Consider the following 17,095-nt stretch of genomic DNA (forward strand, 5'->3'; position numbering starts at 1 on the left):
TCAACTCTTTGGAAGTCTGTGCAGAGATTAATCAAGAAATTGAAATATGAATGGCTTGAACTTCTTTGTTTTGTGGATGAATGGGAGTGATAGTGTTTATGGGAATCCAAGGTTCTTTCTTGTGTGGACGAATGGGAGTGATGATGTTTATGGGAATCCAAGGTTAGGCAAGTCAATTTAAAAACTAGTTTCTTTCTCAGGCACTGAAAAGGAGTACATACAGAGTATACCTTAAAGAACATCAGTTACTTTAAGGCAAATAAACTATGTTTGTTTATTTGTTATTTTCATGTATTTTTATATTTAGAAGAAAAACATTTAAAACATATACCTTCTCCATATTTAAAATCCTCTTCATGATTGTATGATTAAAGTTCCCCTAGGCTGCACTAAGTTAAAATTTAGAAGGTAAGTATCAATACTATATCATTGCACTTTATGTATGTTTAATAAATGATCCTTTTGTTCAGCTGTTTTAGCTTAGTTAAAAAAATACATCTGTTTTTGTTATCTTTGTTTAAGTCAAAATACTTTTCCACATGAAAAACAGAATAACTTCTTAGTTACAAAAAGCTACTACTTAGATTTTTTGAGTAAAGCCAATATTTACTTTTTTCTAAAAGCAAAGCATTATTCCTTTTTATAATAACAATGCCAGACTACCTTTAGATTTTAGTTAACAAATCATGTAACAGAATTACTCATTTATTGTTGGGGGTGGAAAACCATGTGTTCCACTGAGGTACACAGGATTTTCTTCTAGCTTTCTTGACTTTCTACCTTTCTTCTTTTGTCACAGACAGTGAGGAATTACTGCAGAATGTATCATTTGAGCAAAGAGCATCCAAGCTTCAAATTTTCCAAACAAGCAACTTTTGATGCTTTTTTCAGGCTCTCTAGTGCAAAAGATTTTTTTTTTTTTTTTTTAAGTACTCAGTGTAGGCTGCCATGACTACTGTTACTGACTTTGTGTCTCAGTTCTGAGCCCAAATCACAGAAATGATAAAGCTTTCTTCCTTCAAAGGTAAGCATATTAATTTGGACAAGACTTAAAAATGTTTTCGAGAGATGAGTTATATAAAAAGAGTGTAGAAAGTAGGTGCGAATAGGTTGACTCAAATGGAGTCATGATTTTACTCCAAACATCTAAATTTGAGATGTTTTCCATCGTGTGTTTGAAAGTTTTGCACAATTTTTTTTACAATTCAGAAACAAACCTATCTTTAATCTGTTGCTTTATGTCTAACAATGACCCAGTAGGAAGTGATTCAGATGAGGCGCCAGGAATCCTCATTAGCGTAAACTGATTTTGGAAGGTATGACTTAACTGTTGGTCAGTTAGCAAATTATATGTCTGCTGTACCAGATATTGTTCTTACGCAAATTATGGTTAAACATATTTAAATCCCACTGAATCACATTAGAAGACCTATACTTAATCTGAGTGCATTTATGCATGGTCTTCCAGTAGGATAGACTTCTAAAAATCTGTATTTTAAGACCAGACCAACAATTATGTCATACGCTTACATACATTACTTCTATATTGACTACATAAATCTCTTGGGTTTAAGCACTGCTTTCAGAAAGACAGTCACTATTTCTTTTAATTATTCTTATTGTGCTTTATTCTAAATTATAATTTGACTGACTTTTACTTCTAGTATTATATTTTATTATGTTCTTCTCATATCTTCATTGAAAATACTAAATAATATTGAGCTAACTGCTGAATGCTGTGGAACACCTTACACATAATCTTAAAATATTAACAGCAGTCTCAGTATAAGACTGCAATGACTTTTGTAATAATGGATGTTGTTTACTAAGAACTCTTTAGAATTTCAGAATGACATCTTTTATGCCTGGAGGTTTTTTCTCTTTACACAAATCTTGTAGTTTGCTTATGTCATGTCATATTTATTTTTGCTTTCTACATTTAAATATATCTTTTAACATTTAAATTTACATTTAAATACAGTGTCTGTTAGCTTAATAATGATTCAGACTGGCTTAATAATGAAAGTCTATTAAACTTAAGTTCCATCGTCTGTAATTTTAAGAATTGCCTCCTTCTTTTTAAAAACCGAAGTACATTTAATATATTCCAGCATTTCTATATAAATTTTAGTAAGAAAATCAATATTTTTCTTAGTATTTAATCCAAACCAAGAATATTATATTTTTTCAGGTATCTTGTATCAGTAGCGTACAGTTCTATGTATAAACTTAAAATCAAGACTTCATTTTTCACTGCCTTAACCCCTGGCAGTGTTTCATCTTTTCTTTCAAGGGTCTCAGGCTAGGAGGACCCATCTGTAGTGAAATGACAGGGTAGCAATAGGCTGTGATTCTCTGCGGTTAAACCTAAGACCCTTGAAGGAGATTGGTTAAGCATGATTTCCCTTTTGTGAAGCCAATGTTGACTATTCCTGATCACCTTCTTGTCCTCCACATGTTTAGAGATGGCCTCCAGGATGAGCTGTTCCATCACCTTTCCAGGGATGGAGGTGAGGCTGACAGGCCTGTCGTTTCCTGGCTCCTCCTTCTTGCCTCTTTTGGAAGACTGGAGTAACACTGGCTTTCTTCCAGTCCTTCCAGGCACCTCTCCTGATCTCCAGGACCTTTCCAAGATGATGGAGAGTGGCCTAGCAATAACATCCGCCAACTCCCTCAGCACTCGTGGGTGCATCCCATCAGGGCCCATGCATTTGTGGATATTAAGTTTGCCCAAATGATCTCTAACCCAATCCTCCTCCACCAAGGGAGGGTCTTCCTTTCTCCAGACTTCCTCTCTTGTCCCCAGGGTCTGGACTTCCTGAGGACTGGCCTTAGCAGTGAAGACTGAAGCAAAGGCGGCATTCAGCAACTCTACCTTCTCTGTATCCTTCGTCACCAGGGCACCCACCCCACTCAGCAGCAGGCCCACGTTTTCCCTAGTCTTCCTTTTGCTCTTGATGTATTTGAAGAAGCCCTTCTTGTTGTCCTTGACATCCCTTGCCAGGTTTAATTCCAAATGGGCCTTGGCCTTCCTCGTCACATCCCTGCATATTTTTACAGCGTTTCTATTTTCCTCCCAAGTGGTCTGTCCCTGCTTCCACCTCCTGTAGGCTTCCTTCTTCTGCTGGAGTTTTGCCAGGAGTTCCTTGCTCATCCCTGCAGGTCTCCTGCCTGTTTTGCTCGACTTCTTCCTCAGAGGGATGCACCTGTCTTGAGCCTGGAGGAGGTGACACTTGAATATTAACCAGCTTTCTTGGACCCCCTCTTCCTTCTAGGGCCCCACCCCATGGGATTCCTCCAAGTAGGTCCCTGAAGAGGCCAAAGTTAGCTCTCCTGAAGTCCAGGACTGCGATCCTACTTATTGTCCTGCTTCTTCCTCGTAGGATCCTGAACTCCACTGTCTCATGGTCACTGCAGCCAAGGCTACCTTCACATCTCCAACCAGCCCTTCCTTGTTTGTTAGTACAAGGTTCAGTAGTGCACCTCTCCTCATTGGCTCCTCCACCACCTGTGTCAAGAAGTTATCCTCAGTGCTTTCCAGGAACCTCCTGGATTGTTTGTGCCTCACTGTGTTGATCCTCCAGCAGGTGTCAGGGTGGTTGAAGTCCCCCATGAGAACCAGGGCCTGTGATCCTGCGGCTACTTCCAGCTGTCTGTAGAAGGCCTCATTGACTTCCTCTTCCTGATCAGGTGGCCTGTAGTAACCCCCCACAACAATGTCACCCGTGTTAGTCTGCCCTTTAATCCTCACCCATAAGCTCTCAACCTGCTCTTCATCCACCCCTAGGCAGAGCTCCATACACTCCAGATGCTCTCTCACATTAAGAGCAACTCCCCCACTATTCAGAACTTAATGGTTCTCCTTTCCTGCTTGCCATCCAAAACTTTTTGGAGAGAATGCACATTATGCAAAACAGGATATGTTTTTAAATATCTTTAGGGTATGATTAGGTATGTATTAACGCTTTATATAGTCACATTTGACTGTATTTTTATGGTCATTTGCTTTTCCAGTGAAATCTGGCCCTTCCAGTTGTATTACCATTAGTCTGTGAGCCTCAAGGTCAACCAAAGATAACGTTTGTCATTAGAAAATTACAATATGGTAACTGGGAGTTGACAGTCTATGATAGCACTTTATTTTTACTTTCTCTGCCATTATTTTATGCTGCTGTTTAAATAATTTTTATGACCAAAATGCTTCTGTTCAATCTGAGCAGATTACTGCCGGATTTGATCAGCATATTATGGTTTTTCTGCTATTCAAATTGCCGTTTGTTAGAAACTGATATTCAACAGAAGAAATGAAGGGGTATAATGGTCTGCAGAACACTGTAATATGAAAGGATGTAGCCCGCTTAATAATAACAAAAAAAATCTATTTTGAGTTATGACTTCATTCGCAGGGAAAACTTTTTTCTGTACTGTAATTTTTAAGTGACTACTTTGTCAAAACATCTACTCAGAAATGTTTTTGGACATTTTTGAGATTCTCTATGTTCTTTCTCCCTTATATGACTTTGATATGACTAAGAGTTCTTGGATTTATATGAATACTTACAGTAATAGCAACTTAATTCACTATATTAAATCATAGATAATTGAAGCATAATCAAATAGAACTGATAGTTACATTATAAATCCTTTTCTTCATGTTCTCTTATTCTCTCAAATAGTTTTGGTTAATCTGCTGTTAGATTAATTCTTATTGACCCAGATCTTGAGAAGTAATTCACTGGGGATTAAGAATGCTCATTGCTTGTAAACATCAGGTTTCTCTATTCAGTTTCCTTTGTAGGTGCATTTTTAAAACCTTTCAGAAATGAGAGGACTTTCTGAAGATGTGAACATGGTTACCATATACAAATGAATTATAAATGAATTATCTTGGCATCTGTAGTGTAGCAATACCTACCTTCAAGAGGAAAACATTGTCCATAGAGAAAAAGAAATATTAGGTTACTCTTAAACATTCAGCTTTTGTGCAGAAAATGAATTGGACTGGCTTTAGCTAATTTGGGGAAAGTTTAGGTAGATTGAAAAAAAGCAAAAACTTGGGCTGATTTTTGTCATTTGTCAGTTCTAGTAAGATAGTCTTCATTTTAAATAAGAAAATCTTTTTTTGTTTTAGACTTTATTAATGCTTGAGCGTTCTATCCTGCACCTCTCAGCAGTGACAATGCTATTCCTAGTATCTGAAACTGAAACCAAGAACAACAATTGTACCTCTAGCTACTTAACACTTTTGAGCCTCTAAAACTACAGAAACAACAGGTCTGTGTACTTGGAGCTGCCACTGAACATATGGTTCTCATATTTAGCAGTCTAAGGTGATAAACCTTCCTAGGATTTCAAAGATTTGATTCCAAACACCAGCCTAGGAAATGAAAAAAAAAAAAAAAAAAAAAAGGCCAATTATGTAGTTATACCAAAAAAATCTACAGTATACTAAATGACCATCAGCGGGTATTAAACAAAGAGGGAATAGCAGAATGCAGCAGTTGCTTCCAACAGAAATTATAATTTCTATGTAATTTAGCAAAACTTTAAGCAACAGATTGCTTTACAAATAAATCCCCCTGGCCAAAACTACTTTCTCCTGCAACCTTTTGAAGTGTGACCCTGTACTCTCATCATATTAAATATAGAGGTATATCAGGGTGATCATAAATGCCTTCATGCCAAGCATCATACAGACACAGCAGTCTGTTCCTGTCTAAAGAGCTTAGCATTTAAAGAGGCAACAAGACGCTTATGTGAGAAACAGCAGATCACACAAGAAGAGTAAACAATGTGTTGGCAGTAAATATGATGTTAGTTCTTTTGTTAATAGGAGGAAGGTAATAAATTTGCTCAAAAAGAAGGCAAGCTGCAAGGAAAGAAAAAGGGAAGGAGAATTATGAGGATAAATTGTATCCAATAGTGTTTTATAGGTACCTTTTCTTCTAAGAATTGAAAATTAGTCCCTACATATTTTATTTTTTCTATCAATAATACTTCAATTGATATTAAGCTGTGGACAAACTAAGTTTCTTCCTAACAGGGAAATGATAATAGTCTAATTTAAATAGAAGTCCAATATAAATATAAATAAAAGTAATCTGAGATATGTATTTTTATATAACTACAGAGCAATTAGTGGTACTCTTTCATTTATGTGAGACAAGAACCTTTACATTTGTTTCTCAAGTCCCTCAGCTCTTTTCTTGGCTTTAAAGATGTGCAATAATTATTGGTAATACTTTAGGTGCTAGATCTAAATACTGCCAAATTCCAAAAGAATACTTTCTACAATGTTCTTATCTGTCAAAATAAATGTGTTCTGTTGCAAGTTAACGGAAACATTAGGAAACATTATCCCCTGGCTAGTTGCTTTTGTCACTCAGTTTGCTAATACCAGACTTAACTGGGATATATCCATGGGATTCTGTGTTTAACTTTGCCTTCCATTTTCTTAGCAGATTCTCTGCTTCTAATGGTTGAACATACAGTTGGTTTCTGCTGCAGCCTGGTCCATTATAATTTTTCTTTTTAAAGCTTCTGTGAACAAAAATGAGAAAAATTTCATTTTCCAATTCTTTTCTCTCCAAAGTGCTGTTTCCAGTTTTGTTTTGTTTTGCTTTGCTTTGCTTTCCTAAATGGGACTCCTTCCAAATACTAATGATTTTTGGAAGACTAAGTAAAGCCAAATGAAGGAAAGACTTACTTCATCCTGTGAAGACATCCTCTTTGGTCATGATTATTCTCAGGTTTGAGACTTTCACGAAACACAGGAAAGTATCTCAGGGTCTAAGTGAGTGGTGATAGCTTCCAAATCCCTAAACTTTTTGGAAATGAAGCTGGTCAGCCAGTAACTAGGCTATGTGCAAAGATTTAATTAAAGATCCTCCTCCAAATGCCAAGTATAACAAATAATAATGCTGAAATGGATAAGGAAGCAACATGCTGGTTTGTTGTCGTTTTAAATAATATTGTGTTCCTCCATATGTAACACCTAAATTCAAAAGAAGACAATAATTAAAAGCCAGAGAAGTAAGAGTGTGGAAATTTTAAAAGTGAAAAGAGCAGTTAAAATAGCACTGATATACTTAGGAAAACAGTCTTTTTTCCTTTATTTCACCCTGAAGATTTGGTCTGTGAAAAATCAAATTCTCTGCATCCAACTGGCTTAAGTGCATATCTCTGAGACATATTCAGCTGTAGTCAAACTGATCCAGAGGGAATAAGATTGAATGTATGAACCACCTTTGCCAATACAGAAGATATTTGTAAAACTACATTAATACTATAACTGCTGATTAATAGTTTAGTTTGTAAAGTGTAATTTCTTGTCTAATTTCAGACTGTAGAACTAGAGGACAGTTTAATGCGTTTTCATATCACTTTCGGGGAAGACGTTCTCTTGATTACAGCTTTCAGGATGACAAGCCCTTAAAGAAAATGAAAATGTCTAAAACAGTAAGGTGAGATTTCTTTTTCTCCTTTTTTTTTTTTTTTTTGTTAAGATGTATGAAAAGTATTTCTTTTCAAATTGGAATGAAGCTGAATGACTTCTTTGTAAACGCACACTATTTTTTTCCAATCTCTATATTTTCAAGTTTATATTTGAGGTATTTCATTCGGACACTTCCACATATCTACTAACAGTAAAAATCACCTTTTTTCAAGCTCAAATTTTTGTAAAACATTTTTTGTGCGTGACACAATATTGTACTTCAGTTCTTCCTGTGTTTTTCAGGAGAAAAGTCTGTAATGAAGCTTATTTGTGGGGATTAGGAATCTCACAGTCCTACTGTGCCTGCGCTATCCAAACTATATTAAGAAATTATTTCCTTTTCTCCACAGAGCTGCCAGGCCTTAATGTAGAAATAAGAGGGAGCCAACTGTTGATTATAGTACTATGGTATTTGTACCATTTGATAATGGTACAGATTGCTTCTAGTACCAAAATACTCAAAGTGGGAATGGAGGAGAGGAGTGCTACAGAGAATGTTGTTTAGAAATCCATAATCCTCAAAATATTCTAGCAGGGAGGTAGATCACAGTGTCAACTATGTGAAGTCCTTACCATTTCCGGGGAATCAAAACTTACCTATGAATTAGTGGAATAAATGGGTTCTGCTCAGATCAAACATTTCATGATGCTTGAGAAAAAATAGAACCGAAGATCCTTCATAGTGATCAAATTTAACACCCTTTTGAATTATCCCTCTCTCCATGTAGCATGCGTGCTTTTAGCAAATAAAATTATTATTTCTTCTTATGTATCTGGTTTTTGGGCAGAATACTGGTTTGTGTTCAAGCAGAGTCTGCCCACTCAAAGCAAGGAAACCAACTAGCTAGCTAAATAGATATATCAGTTAATTTATTTCAGTAATTTTAAATACTAATGAATGTTGTAACACTGAAGATAGAGCTGGAAACTGTTCTTAATTAATAGAACCTTTAGATGTTTAGGATAAGATGCATGTCTTCTAATTTTAAACAAGAAAAGCCAGTGGATGAGACTAAGCTCCCTTACAGACAGCAGAAAAAGAAAGATTCCTTTCAAGGAAACCTTGAATGAAGGATGTTTCATTTGTCATTGCAAGTGAACTGTTACAGGCTTTTAAAGGTACATAACAGCAATTCACATTTTAAGGATCTCAGTCTCATAATTATGAAGCTGTAAAAGTGTTAATTTGTGTGGAAATGAAAGCAATAAAAAATGAATTGGCTATATCTTAAAAATAGGTAGCTTTCATTAACTTGCTATTTAACTATATTTCAGAAATAAAGCTAAAAAATCTACAACATTACAGTTGCTAGTTGGGATTACAAAATAGTAAATTGACAATACTTTATTTACATAATAGCTAGAGCTATTGCAACATCATTCATCAAACATTCAGTTTTCATGCTCAATTTTGTATATAAGTTGCATTCTTGGTAAGAGGAGTTCTTTCTGTTTCTTTTTTTTTTTTTTTTTTTACGTATTTTCAATAACTAGAGCAGGTGGGGAAGACTGAACTAATTGTTACACAATAAAAGCTGATTTACTTGAATTTTGGCATGTTGTGTGGCTTAGAGTTCTTTTTCTTTAATTTAGAAGAGAAAGTATGTGAAACAAAGTAGCTTGAACACCTGCCAATTAGTACTGCTTTAATTTATGCAGAAAGATTATAAATCATGAGTTCTGTTTTGGGAGAGAGTACTTCTATGCCAGTTCATTCTTTGGGTATTACTTAGCCCTGGAGAAGACATACTAATAAATAGGAATGCTTGGTTACATGAATTTACGAATTTAAAGATCTGAATTATTAACACTTAATAGTTACTGTTATCCCTGCTATTGAATGCATGCTTTTTTAAGTCTTGCCAAATAATACAGTCTATTATGGGCAATTCCTTTGATAGCCTTATACAATTTTCCCACCAACAGATTGAACTGGTTAATACAATTGAGTATGGTAGATCTCTATCACTCTATCAGAGATCAGCTGGGCAATGCAGTAGACAAAAGACTCTAGTGTATTGTGTGTACTGTAATCAGTATTGATTTTAAACATGAATTAAATTGGACACGTGTCTGTCCATATGTAGAAGTATTTTTTTCTCCTTTATTTATGAAAAAACATTTTCCTTTTTAAAGATGGTTTTCTTTAAATATATGTTTTGCTGATGAACATTTAGAGGAAGAAACTATAAATTTGAAGACAAAATATGAATTTAATTTTAACAAGTAATACTTTTTACTTTTGTCTGCTTTTGTGTTTAAAAGCTCAAGAGATTCACTGGTTCTTTTCACGGTGCTGAAAAGGGTGTTGCTTTAGAATATCACTGCTGACAACTTTGTTTCCCACTGCACAAAATGCATGCATTATTCTTCTCAGTGGAAGAAATTTCTTGTCACTAGTGTGACATAACAGTAATCCATAACTTACTGAACCTGAGCCTGTGATCAGTGCTGGTGGATCTGGTGTCCTATCGTGGTTCATGTTTGTTTGTTGCTCTTTTTACATTCTTGCTAAGTGTTCTAAAATATCTAGGCAGATAAAAATGTGCTAGGTGAAGATCCTGATTTGGTGTTCATTTGTTGTAGTTCTGTGAAACGGAGTAAATATTTTCATAATGCCACATCGGCATCTGATGAAAACAGAAACATGCCCATAGTGAATGACTTCAAAGAATTTGTTTTGGAAATGCAAAAAACTATTTCAAGCCTCAGAAACCAGGTAAGATGCTATAATGTGTAATTTCTAATTGTAGATTTAATTTATAATGTTTTCATAATATCACTCCACTGATGTTTTTAATATTTAGACATTTACTGCAACCAAAAAACACCAGTTCAAAAAAAACAGTACACAAAACATAGTGTGTTATCATTTTTGTTTCTATATGCTTTTGAAATCATACTTAAATACTCTATAATTAGATCTTCTTGACTTTGAACTTGAAGCCTTATGTAACCATTCTAAACATGTAATTAATCTTTCTGTATGAATTTGTCTGTGGAGGTAGTAATTTTTTTTTTCTTTATGCTTTTGTGGATTTTAAGATCTGAAGTGTATAGAGTTTCTCTAAGTAAAACTGTGATTGAAATGTAAAGTTTTAATAAGAAGTAATATGCCAGGCTGCAGCTGTAAACATAGTTAAGATTCAGATCATTTAGAGAAGACTTTTATGATGTGGCATAGAAAGCCTCTTTATTCAAAATAACTCAGCTATAGTGGAATTTCATTTAAGAAGTGTATACCACACAGGGCAGATAAATCTGAAGTAGGACAAAATTTTTGCCTAGAATAATTAAGTTCCTTCAGAGCAGCTTCACCGTTTAATTTAGAGATATGACCCATATCTTTATTTGTATAGTAGCTTGACTTCATTTTTGCTGGTATTATTTAATCATTGCACTCATCAATAATTTTCCCACTTTGACAGTGGAAACACTATGATAGGCCAAGTTAAGATTGTTACAGTTTGATTGGTTCTATCTTTTTTTCAGAAGCAGAAAAGATCTAGGGATTGTTTAAAAATGTTTGACTAATTAGTGTTCCCAAGAGGCACACAACCAGGAAGCTAAACTAATGATATGGTCCTTTTTCATGATAAGAGAGAAAATACAGATAAAGATAATCTTTGATTTTACCTTGTTTTCATTTTCATTCATGTTGGTAAGTTTAGACTTATCTTTCCATTCACGTCAGATGTAGTTTGCTCATCTTTGTATGCTCTAGATGTGCATTCCAATGGCAGGAAAAAAACACTGTGTTAGTTTTCTTTTGCAAATGCTGTATTGCCTGTTTCTAGTCTTCTAGTCTTTTGGAAACTAAGTAGTCAGAAGGAAAAATCAACAGCAGTATTTATCATGGATTTCATAACACAGCAAAAAAGACAGAATGCCTTACAAAAATAGAAACTTTACTTTGGTTCAAGGATTAACTTTTTCTTAATATTTTCAGATAAAAAAACTTGAATCACGCCTCAGTAAAACTGATTGCACTGATGAAAAGGGTAAATCATATTCCAGCAATGAAACCTGGAAAAGGGACCCTTGCACTGTGTGTGAATGCAAAGTAAGTATGGTGAAATCCTTTTTTGGGATATAAAATATATTACATTCTACTTCTAAAACAGAGTTACCAGTTTTGTGCTGCTAATTTCTGGCTAGTTTCTGGCTAATTCCTTTTTATGCATCATCAGTTATTTGCTACAAAACCTGATACTGTACTGCTATTCCAGTGTTGAAGAATCCAGCCTTCACATAACTTTTTTATTTCCAGAGACTTTTTGAAAAGGTCTATTAAAAAGAATAAGAATCGGCAAAAGCTCATCTAGTTTAGTTCTAAGATTTCATTTTTGTTTTATCATTGTGAAGTTTTTAAAAATGTAGTTTTTAGGAAAAAAATGTCTAGGTACTTGCAATCCTGGAGTTTCATGGCTGAATGTTAGATAAAATGATATGTTGCTCCATTAAAGAAGTTATCATGCAAAGACAATTCTAAATACCAGTTTATACCAAAATAAACTATGTGGAATTTATCTTAGTAGTCAACAATTTAGAGAGAATGAGAATATATTATTCAGTAACATGAAATATGTGTTTCTTGTTTTGAAACTATAGCTAAATATGTTATATTTTTGTTACTTTTTCTTCTGACATAGGTTGGTCAGATTACCTGTTTTGTAGAATCATGCCCACCAGCTGATTGCGAAGCACCTGTTAAAGTTAAAGGAGATTGCTGTCCAGTCTGCTTAAAACAAACTAGTAGTAAAAAGAAGAAACCATAAGTCTTCTTTTTAAGAATTTAGGGTGCATCCTCATCAAATCATATCAATGCCTGCTGATGGCAAAAACAGGTAACTACAGGCTTAAAATAACAGCAAGAAACCAAGATTTGCAAGACAACATTCTAATGGTGCTGTAACAGTGTAAGATAATGTATCATTTTATTATCTGCCCATAAAGGTAATCACAATGCAAAACATATCGAAAGGGAAATAAGCAAACAGGTCAACATTAATTTTGTGTTAAACTTCTCAGGTTAGACAAATCCAACTGGTGCTACTTTAAAAGAACACTGTCAAGTAGGTTTAGGCTTCCAAAATGACCTGGCTTAAGATTTATTTACTCTGAAAAGAGCACTTCCCATCTATAAAAAATTCGGGACAGTAAAAGTTTAGTCTCCCTCTTTAGTATCAGTCTAACTTGATGTGTAGCTCTTTGTTATTATTTAGTGAATGCACAGAAAAAGAAAAGATCACTGTGCCCAGAACAATGCCATATAGGGCCAGTTTCTGCAAATCACCTACACATGGACCTCCTGTAGAATCACACTGTTAGTTCTGCACGTGGACAAGGAAGGAAACAGAGGAAACTACATGGCACATTTCAACATCCTTTTATAATAATTCAAGGAGGAAAATTAATCATCATTTTCAAAAAACCCTCTAGAATTAGTTGGGGAATATAAACAAACACAATTGAGAGTTTAAAAAAAAAAAGCAGCAATTGAATGTATATCACAGATGTATTTGACAGTGTTCCTCACTTTAGGGAAAACAGATGACAGAGTAGCATTTGATCTTAAAATGAACGTATTCTTTTTTTGTCGAAACATATGTAATTGCTTGGCAACTTTTTTTTCATTTATTTTAAATCATTGTAACATGACCATCCAGTCCCGTTTGTAAGCATGCTTCTCTTGATCTCAGATATATGTATGGCCCTGTTTTGAAAATGTGAAAACATGTCACATGCCATTTTGTATACAAAGATACCTACTGATTCATTGTACATATTGTCAATAGACATATGTTCCTGATTATTTTGTGGCACTGTTTGTGGGGGAGGGGGGGAAATCAAAATGAAGCATCATGATTAATCGTGGATTGACTACTTTTTCTGACAAGGTATTTGATTTTTTTTTTAAGGTTTTTTCCAGTTTCATCTAATGCATATATATTTTTACCTCAATATTTTTATCATTCATGTTAGAAATGGTCTGCCAATGGACTTTATTTCCCATTTAATAAATATTTAACATTATAGAGTATATGTCTATGCTAGCATTTCAAAGTTTTATACTTTTTGGAATACAAACTGCATATTTTTGACCAGGAATTATATGTTATATTCAGTGAAGGACAACTATCATACCTCATTTTACAGGTTTTTTTTGTTTATTCATAATTGATTTTCTCCCTAAATATTTAATATTTTAGAATTTATGGCCCAGTCCTTAAGTCCCAAGTCATGTTTAACTAGAAACAGAACTCTTTAGTTATTCAGTTCACTGACTTCTGAATTTGTTATTTGAATTTATGGGGCAGAGATTTATTTATCAAAGAAATCTGCACAGCATTAAACTTTAATGTGTTAAAAATTTCAAATTGTAGAAACAAACTGAATACTTAATTCTTGCACGGTAAATCAAATGCCTTTCTAGTAACTAACCTATCACAACGATATGAGTTCCACTATAATATTTTGGCACATAATTTCTGTGATTACTAACATTAATAATTTCTGATTTGATAAACTGATTCCATAACACACATTCAAACTTTGCTGTATCTTTAAAGCTTACTACAGAACCTTGTTTCATAGTATAGTAAGAACAATCTCTGCATGTGAGCGGTGTTTTACAGATGTGTGGTAGAGGTACACGTGAAACTGCAATTTATATTTTTAAGAATATTTTAATTGATTTTATATACAAGGTCATGATTTATGTAATTTTCTATTTTAATACTTTTAGAAATTGTATGTGGCGAGCATGTATGAGTATCATACTGTTTCTAGAGGTCATCATTCCTGTATTAATCTTTGATACTCTAGTATTTTCTTGACTTTTGTTGAAAGTCCAAACCACATGTCTCGTACTGTAAGTCCAACTCAGATGGAGCTCCCGTTGACCTAAGCAGGAATTCCTCAAAGAGGAAGGAATGCAGAGTTAAACCAAATATAATTTAACTGTCTAAACAGTTATATAGATCAGTAATACCTCCTGTTGGTTACTACTTACTTATTCCAATTTTATATTAAATAAACTTGCTCAAGATTTCAGCATATAGGAGATGAGAGTTTCCATTTATACATAATAAAATGGTACCGTATACCTGATTGTTCCTTTTCTCCAGTTTCCAGAATAAAATGAGGTTTTTTTTTCATTGTTCAGTGTTTATTCAAATGGTATATAAAAGGGGCTAAAGAGTCTGAATATGCTTAAACAAGTCTAATATTGAGTTATCTTCATTATCCGTCTGATTACAAAGCATTCAGGAAAAACAGGTCTTTATCCACAGTTTAAAATGTACTCAGTCATGGATTGTGCTAATTCAGTTTTACTGCAGTGTCTGCAGAATCAGCATTGATTTTAGCATTTCTGAGACAGTGGCCAATGGCTAGATGACCAATTCCCTCAGTATCCACTGTGAGAATATTGCTGTAATATGTTGCAAATTTCACATATTTATTTTCTTTTTTTAATGTTACCTAAAGCAAAATCTTTGTTATTTTTATTTTAATCAGTACATTTACCAAAGAACTGTTTGCACTGTGTAATGAATACTTTTCAGTTAAAATAAAATGGGCCACATTTCCAAGTAAGCTTGATTTCTTTTTGGTACATATTTTGTTTAGGTTAATATCTAAAGATTCCAGTATGTAGATTTTTATTACAGAATCATATTACTTATGCAAGATAGTCAGGATCGAGACTCCATTTCTGAGAACTAAATAATCAACTAAGGAAGTAAGTAGATAAACTCTTTAACATTATTACTTTTGAAAGTAAAGTATCTATTCACTGTACTCTTCCAGGTGATGGGAGAAAATATGTGTAGGCTCAGAAAAGCATATTTAAAAGTACAATTATTTCTTAGCACAAAAGCTTATTTGAAAGCTTTCTTGGTGTTAAAACATGTTTGTACAAAATAGCAGAGAGATATCTCTTGATGGGAATGTTGTAATACTTACCTACAGTCTACTCTTACAGTTTCTTCACTTTCCTCATCTCTTCAAATAGATCGTCATTAATTGCCTTCCAGCTGCTTTAATGTATTTGGTTCTACATTCATCCTTCATTCATTTCTTTCCACAAATGGGAGGCCAGGTTCATGCATTCTGTTGTATGGAATAAGCTGCTGCTGGAATATTGAGAGTGGGAGGTCCCACTGCTTGTGTCTGTTCTCTGCTGATACTTTTTATATTTTGGGCTGTAGCAAGGAAGCAGGACTCTCACCTTCCTAGGTGGTAACCCAAGGAGAGCAAAGGTAGAGCAGGATTAGGATGCTCTGCTGGTAACAGCAGTCCTGAACTACATCTGTTTGGCGCAGCTCTGAAATGGATCTCCTTTCCAAAAGAGATCCTTTTAATAACCTCCTCATGTTTCTTCATCACAGAACCTGAACAACTGCTGGAGTTAGGATCAGTTCTTCTCATCTTTTGGTGAGATATTAGGATCTCTAGGGCACTGGTTGGTTCTTGTGTAAACTCTGCCTGCAGATCGATCCATTTCTTCATGACAACACAATACAAGCATATCATGATACAGTAGCATTGCAGTTAATATAATTGTAGGTTTATCTTACAGTGAAAAGGCAGAAATTAAAAATGAAACCCAGGAGCTGCAGTTAAGAGTAATTTCAGGTTGCTGTTGACTATCTCTGCTTCAGTATAGTTTAACTTTGAATATTAAATGAAGCAATTCCATAAAAGTAGAAGTGCAATAGATTCATCCTGTGTTTTTCAGTATGCTGCTGAAATACCTCTTTTCTCTTCTGAAATATTGAGAAGTAGTATTTAGTTGCCATGCTTTAAAAAAAAAAAAATCAGAGAAATCGGATTATTTTTTCTGCAAATTGAAGTAGGATTACTTTGACAAAGTACTGGCATACATTTTATAATAACTTAGATGGGTAGTACATGCTTCTCTTAACATACGTACTGAGTTCCTAAACCCAATCTAATAATAATCAAACATTTAAAATTCAATTATTTTGTTGTTTTGGGGGGGGGGGGGGGGGTATGAGTCTTAAAGTATACCTTCATACTGAGAAGAAAATCTTTTTGGTTTCACCACAAGAGTAAAGTAGAAGGAACCTTGAACAGAAAGTTTTATTTCAGCCTTTGTCTTATCTTTGTCTTAGTCCAAGCAAGTCAACAGCAAGGGTTACAGCCAGTTAGTTACCAAGAATTTTGCTAACCTTTATTAAAAAAAAAAAAAAAAAGCACTTGTTTTATAAAAATAGTATTTCACTGCCATAGTGTCTGTCATTATATGATCTAAAATCTTCTTCCAAACATTTTTTTTTAATCCTGTGCAAGTCACATTTTTTCCTATACTCGTTACCAAATTAGTAGTCTTTGCAGTGGGATATTCAGGTATGTTAGGACTGTTCCATTGTTTTGTTGTGGAAATTAAAATGAGGTATCAAAAGCTGGTATTTTTGAGTAGTTTTATCAAAACTTCTGCATGATGCTGTTGTAATTTCCCGAAAACAGATTGAATATTGTGTATGTACAGGATAATACAGTTTATAAAATTACAAGCAGAAGGAGACTGATTACTGCCCTCTCAAGGCCTCTCATCTAGGGTGTGGGGTTCAG

At 34.3% G+C, this 17,095-nt stretch overlaps 1 protein-coding gene across 3 annotated transcripts in view; it reads left to right on the forward strand.

Moving 5' to 3' along the window:
* Window positions 1–15,100, forward strand: part of PXDN (peroxidasin) — an 87,163-nt gene extending 72,063 nt beyond the window's left edge. For 2 of the 3 annotated variants that reach the window (XM_068937262.1, XM_068937263.1), the window contains 4 exons: window positions 7,343–7,463; window positions 10,082–10,214; window positions 11,445–11,558; window positions 12,148–15,100. In XM_068937262.1, coding sequence (XP_068793363.1) covers window positions 7,343–7,463; window positions 10,082–10,214; window positions 11,445–11,558; window positions 12,148–12,273 — 494 coding nt within the window. In that variant the 3' untranslated portion in view covers window positions 12,274–15,100. Of the gene's footprint in view, window positions 1–799; window positions 925–7,342; window positions 7,464–10,081; window positions 10,215–11,444; window positions 11,559–12,147 lie in introns of those variants that run through there. The other variant, XM_068937264.1, reaches the window with a different exon arrangement.
* Window positions 15,101–17,095: the final 1,995 nt, after the last annotated feature.

This window comes from Struthio camelus, chromosome 3, assembly GCF_040807025.1.
Source record: "Struthio camelus isolate bStrCam1 chromosome 3, bStrCam1.hap1, whole genome shotgun sequence".
NCBI classification, from domain to species: Eukaryota; Metazoa; Chordata; class Aves; order Struthioniformes; family Struthionidae; genus Struthio; species Struthio camelus.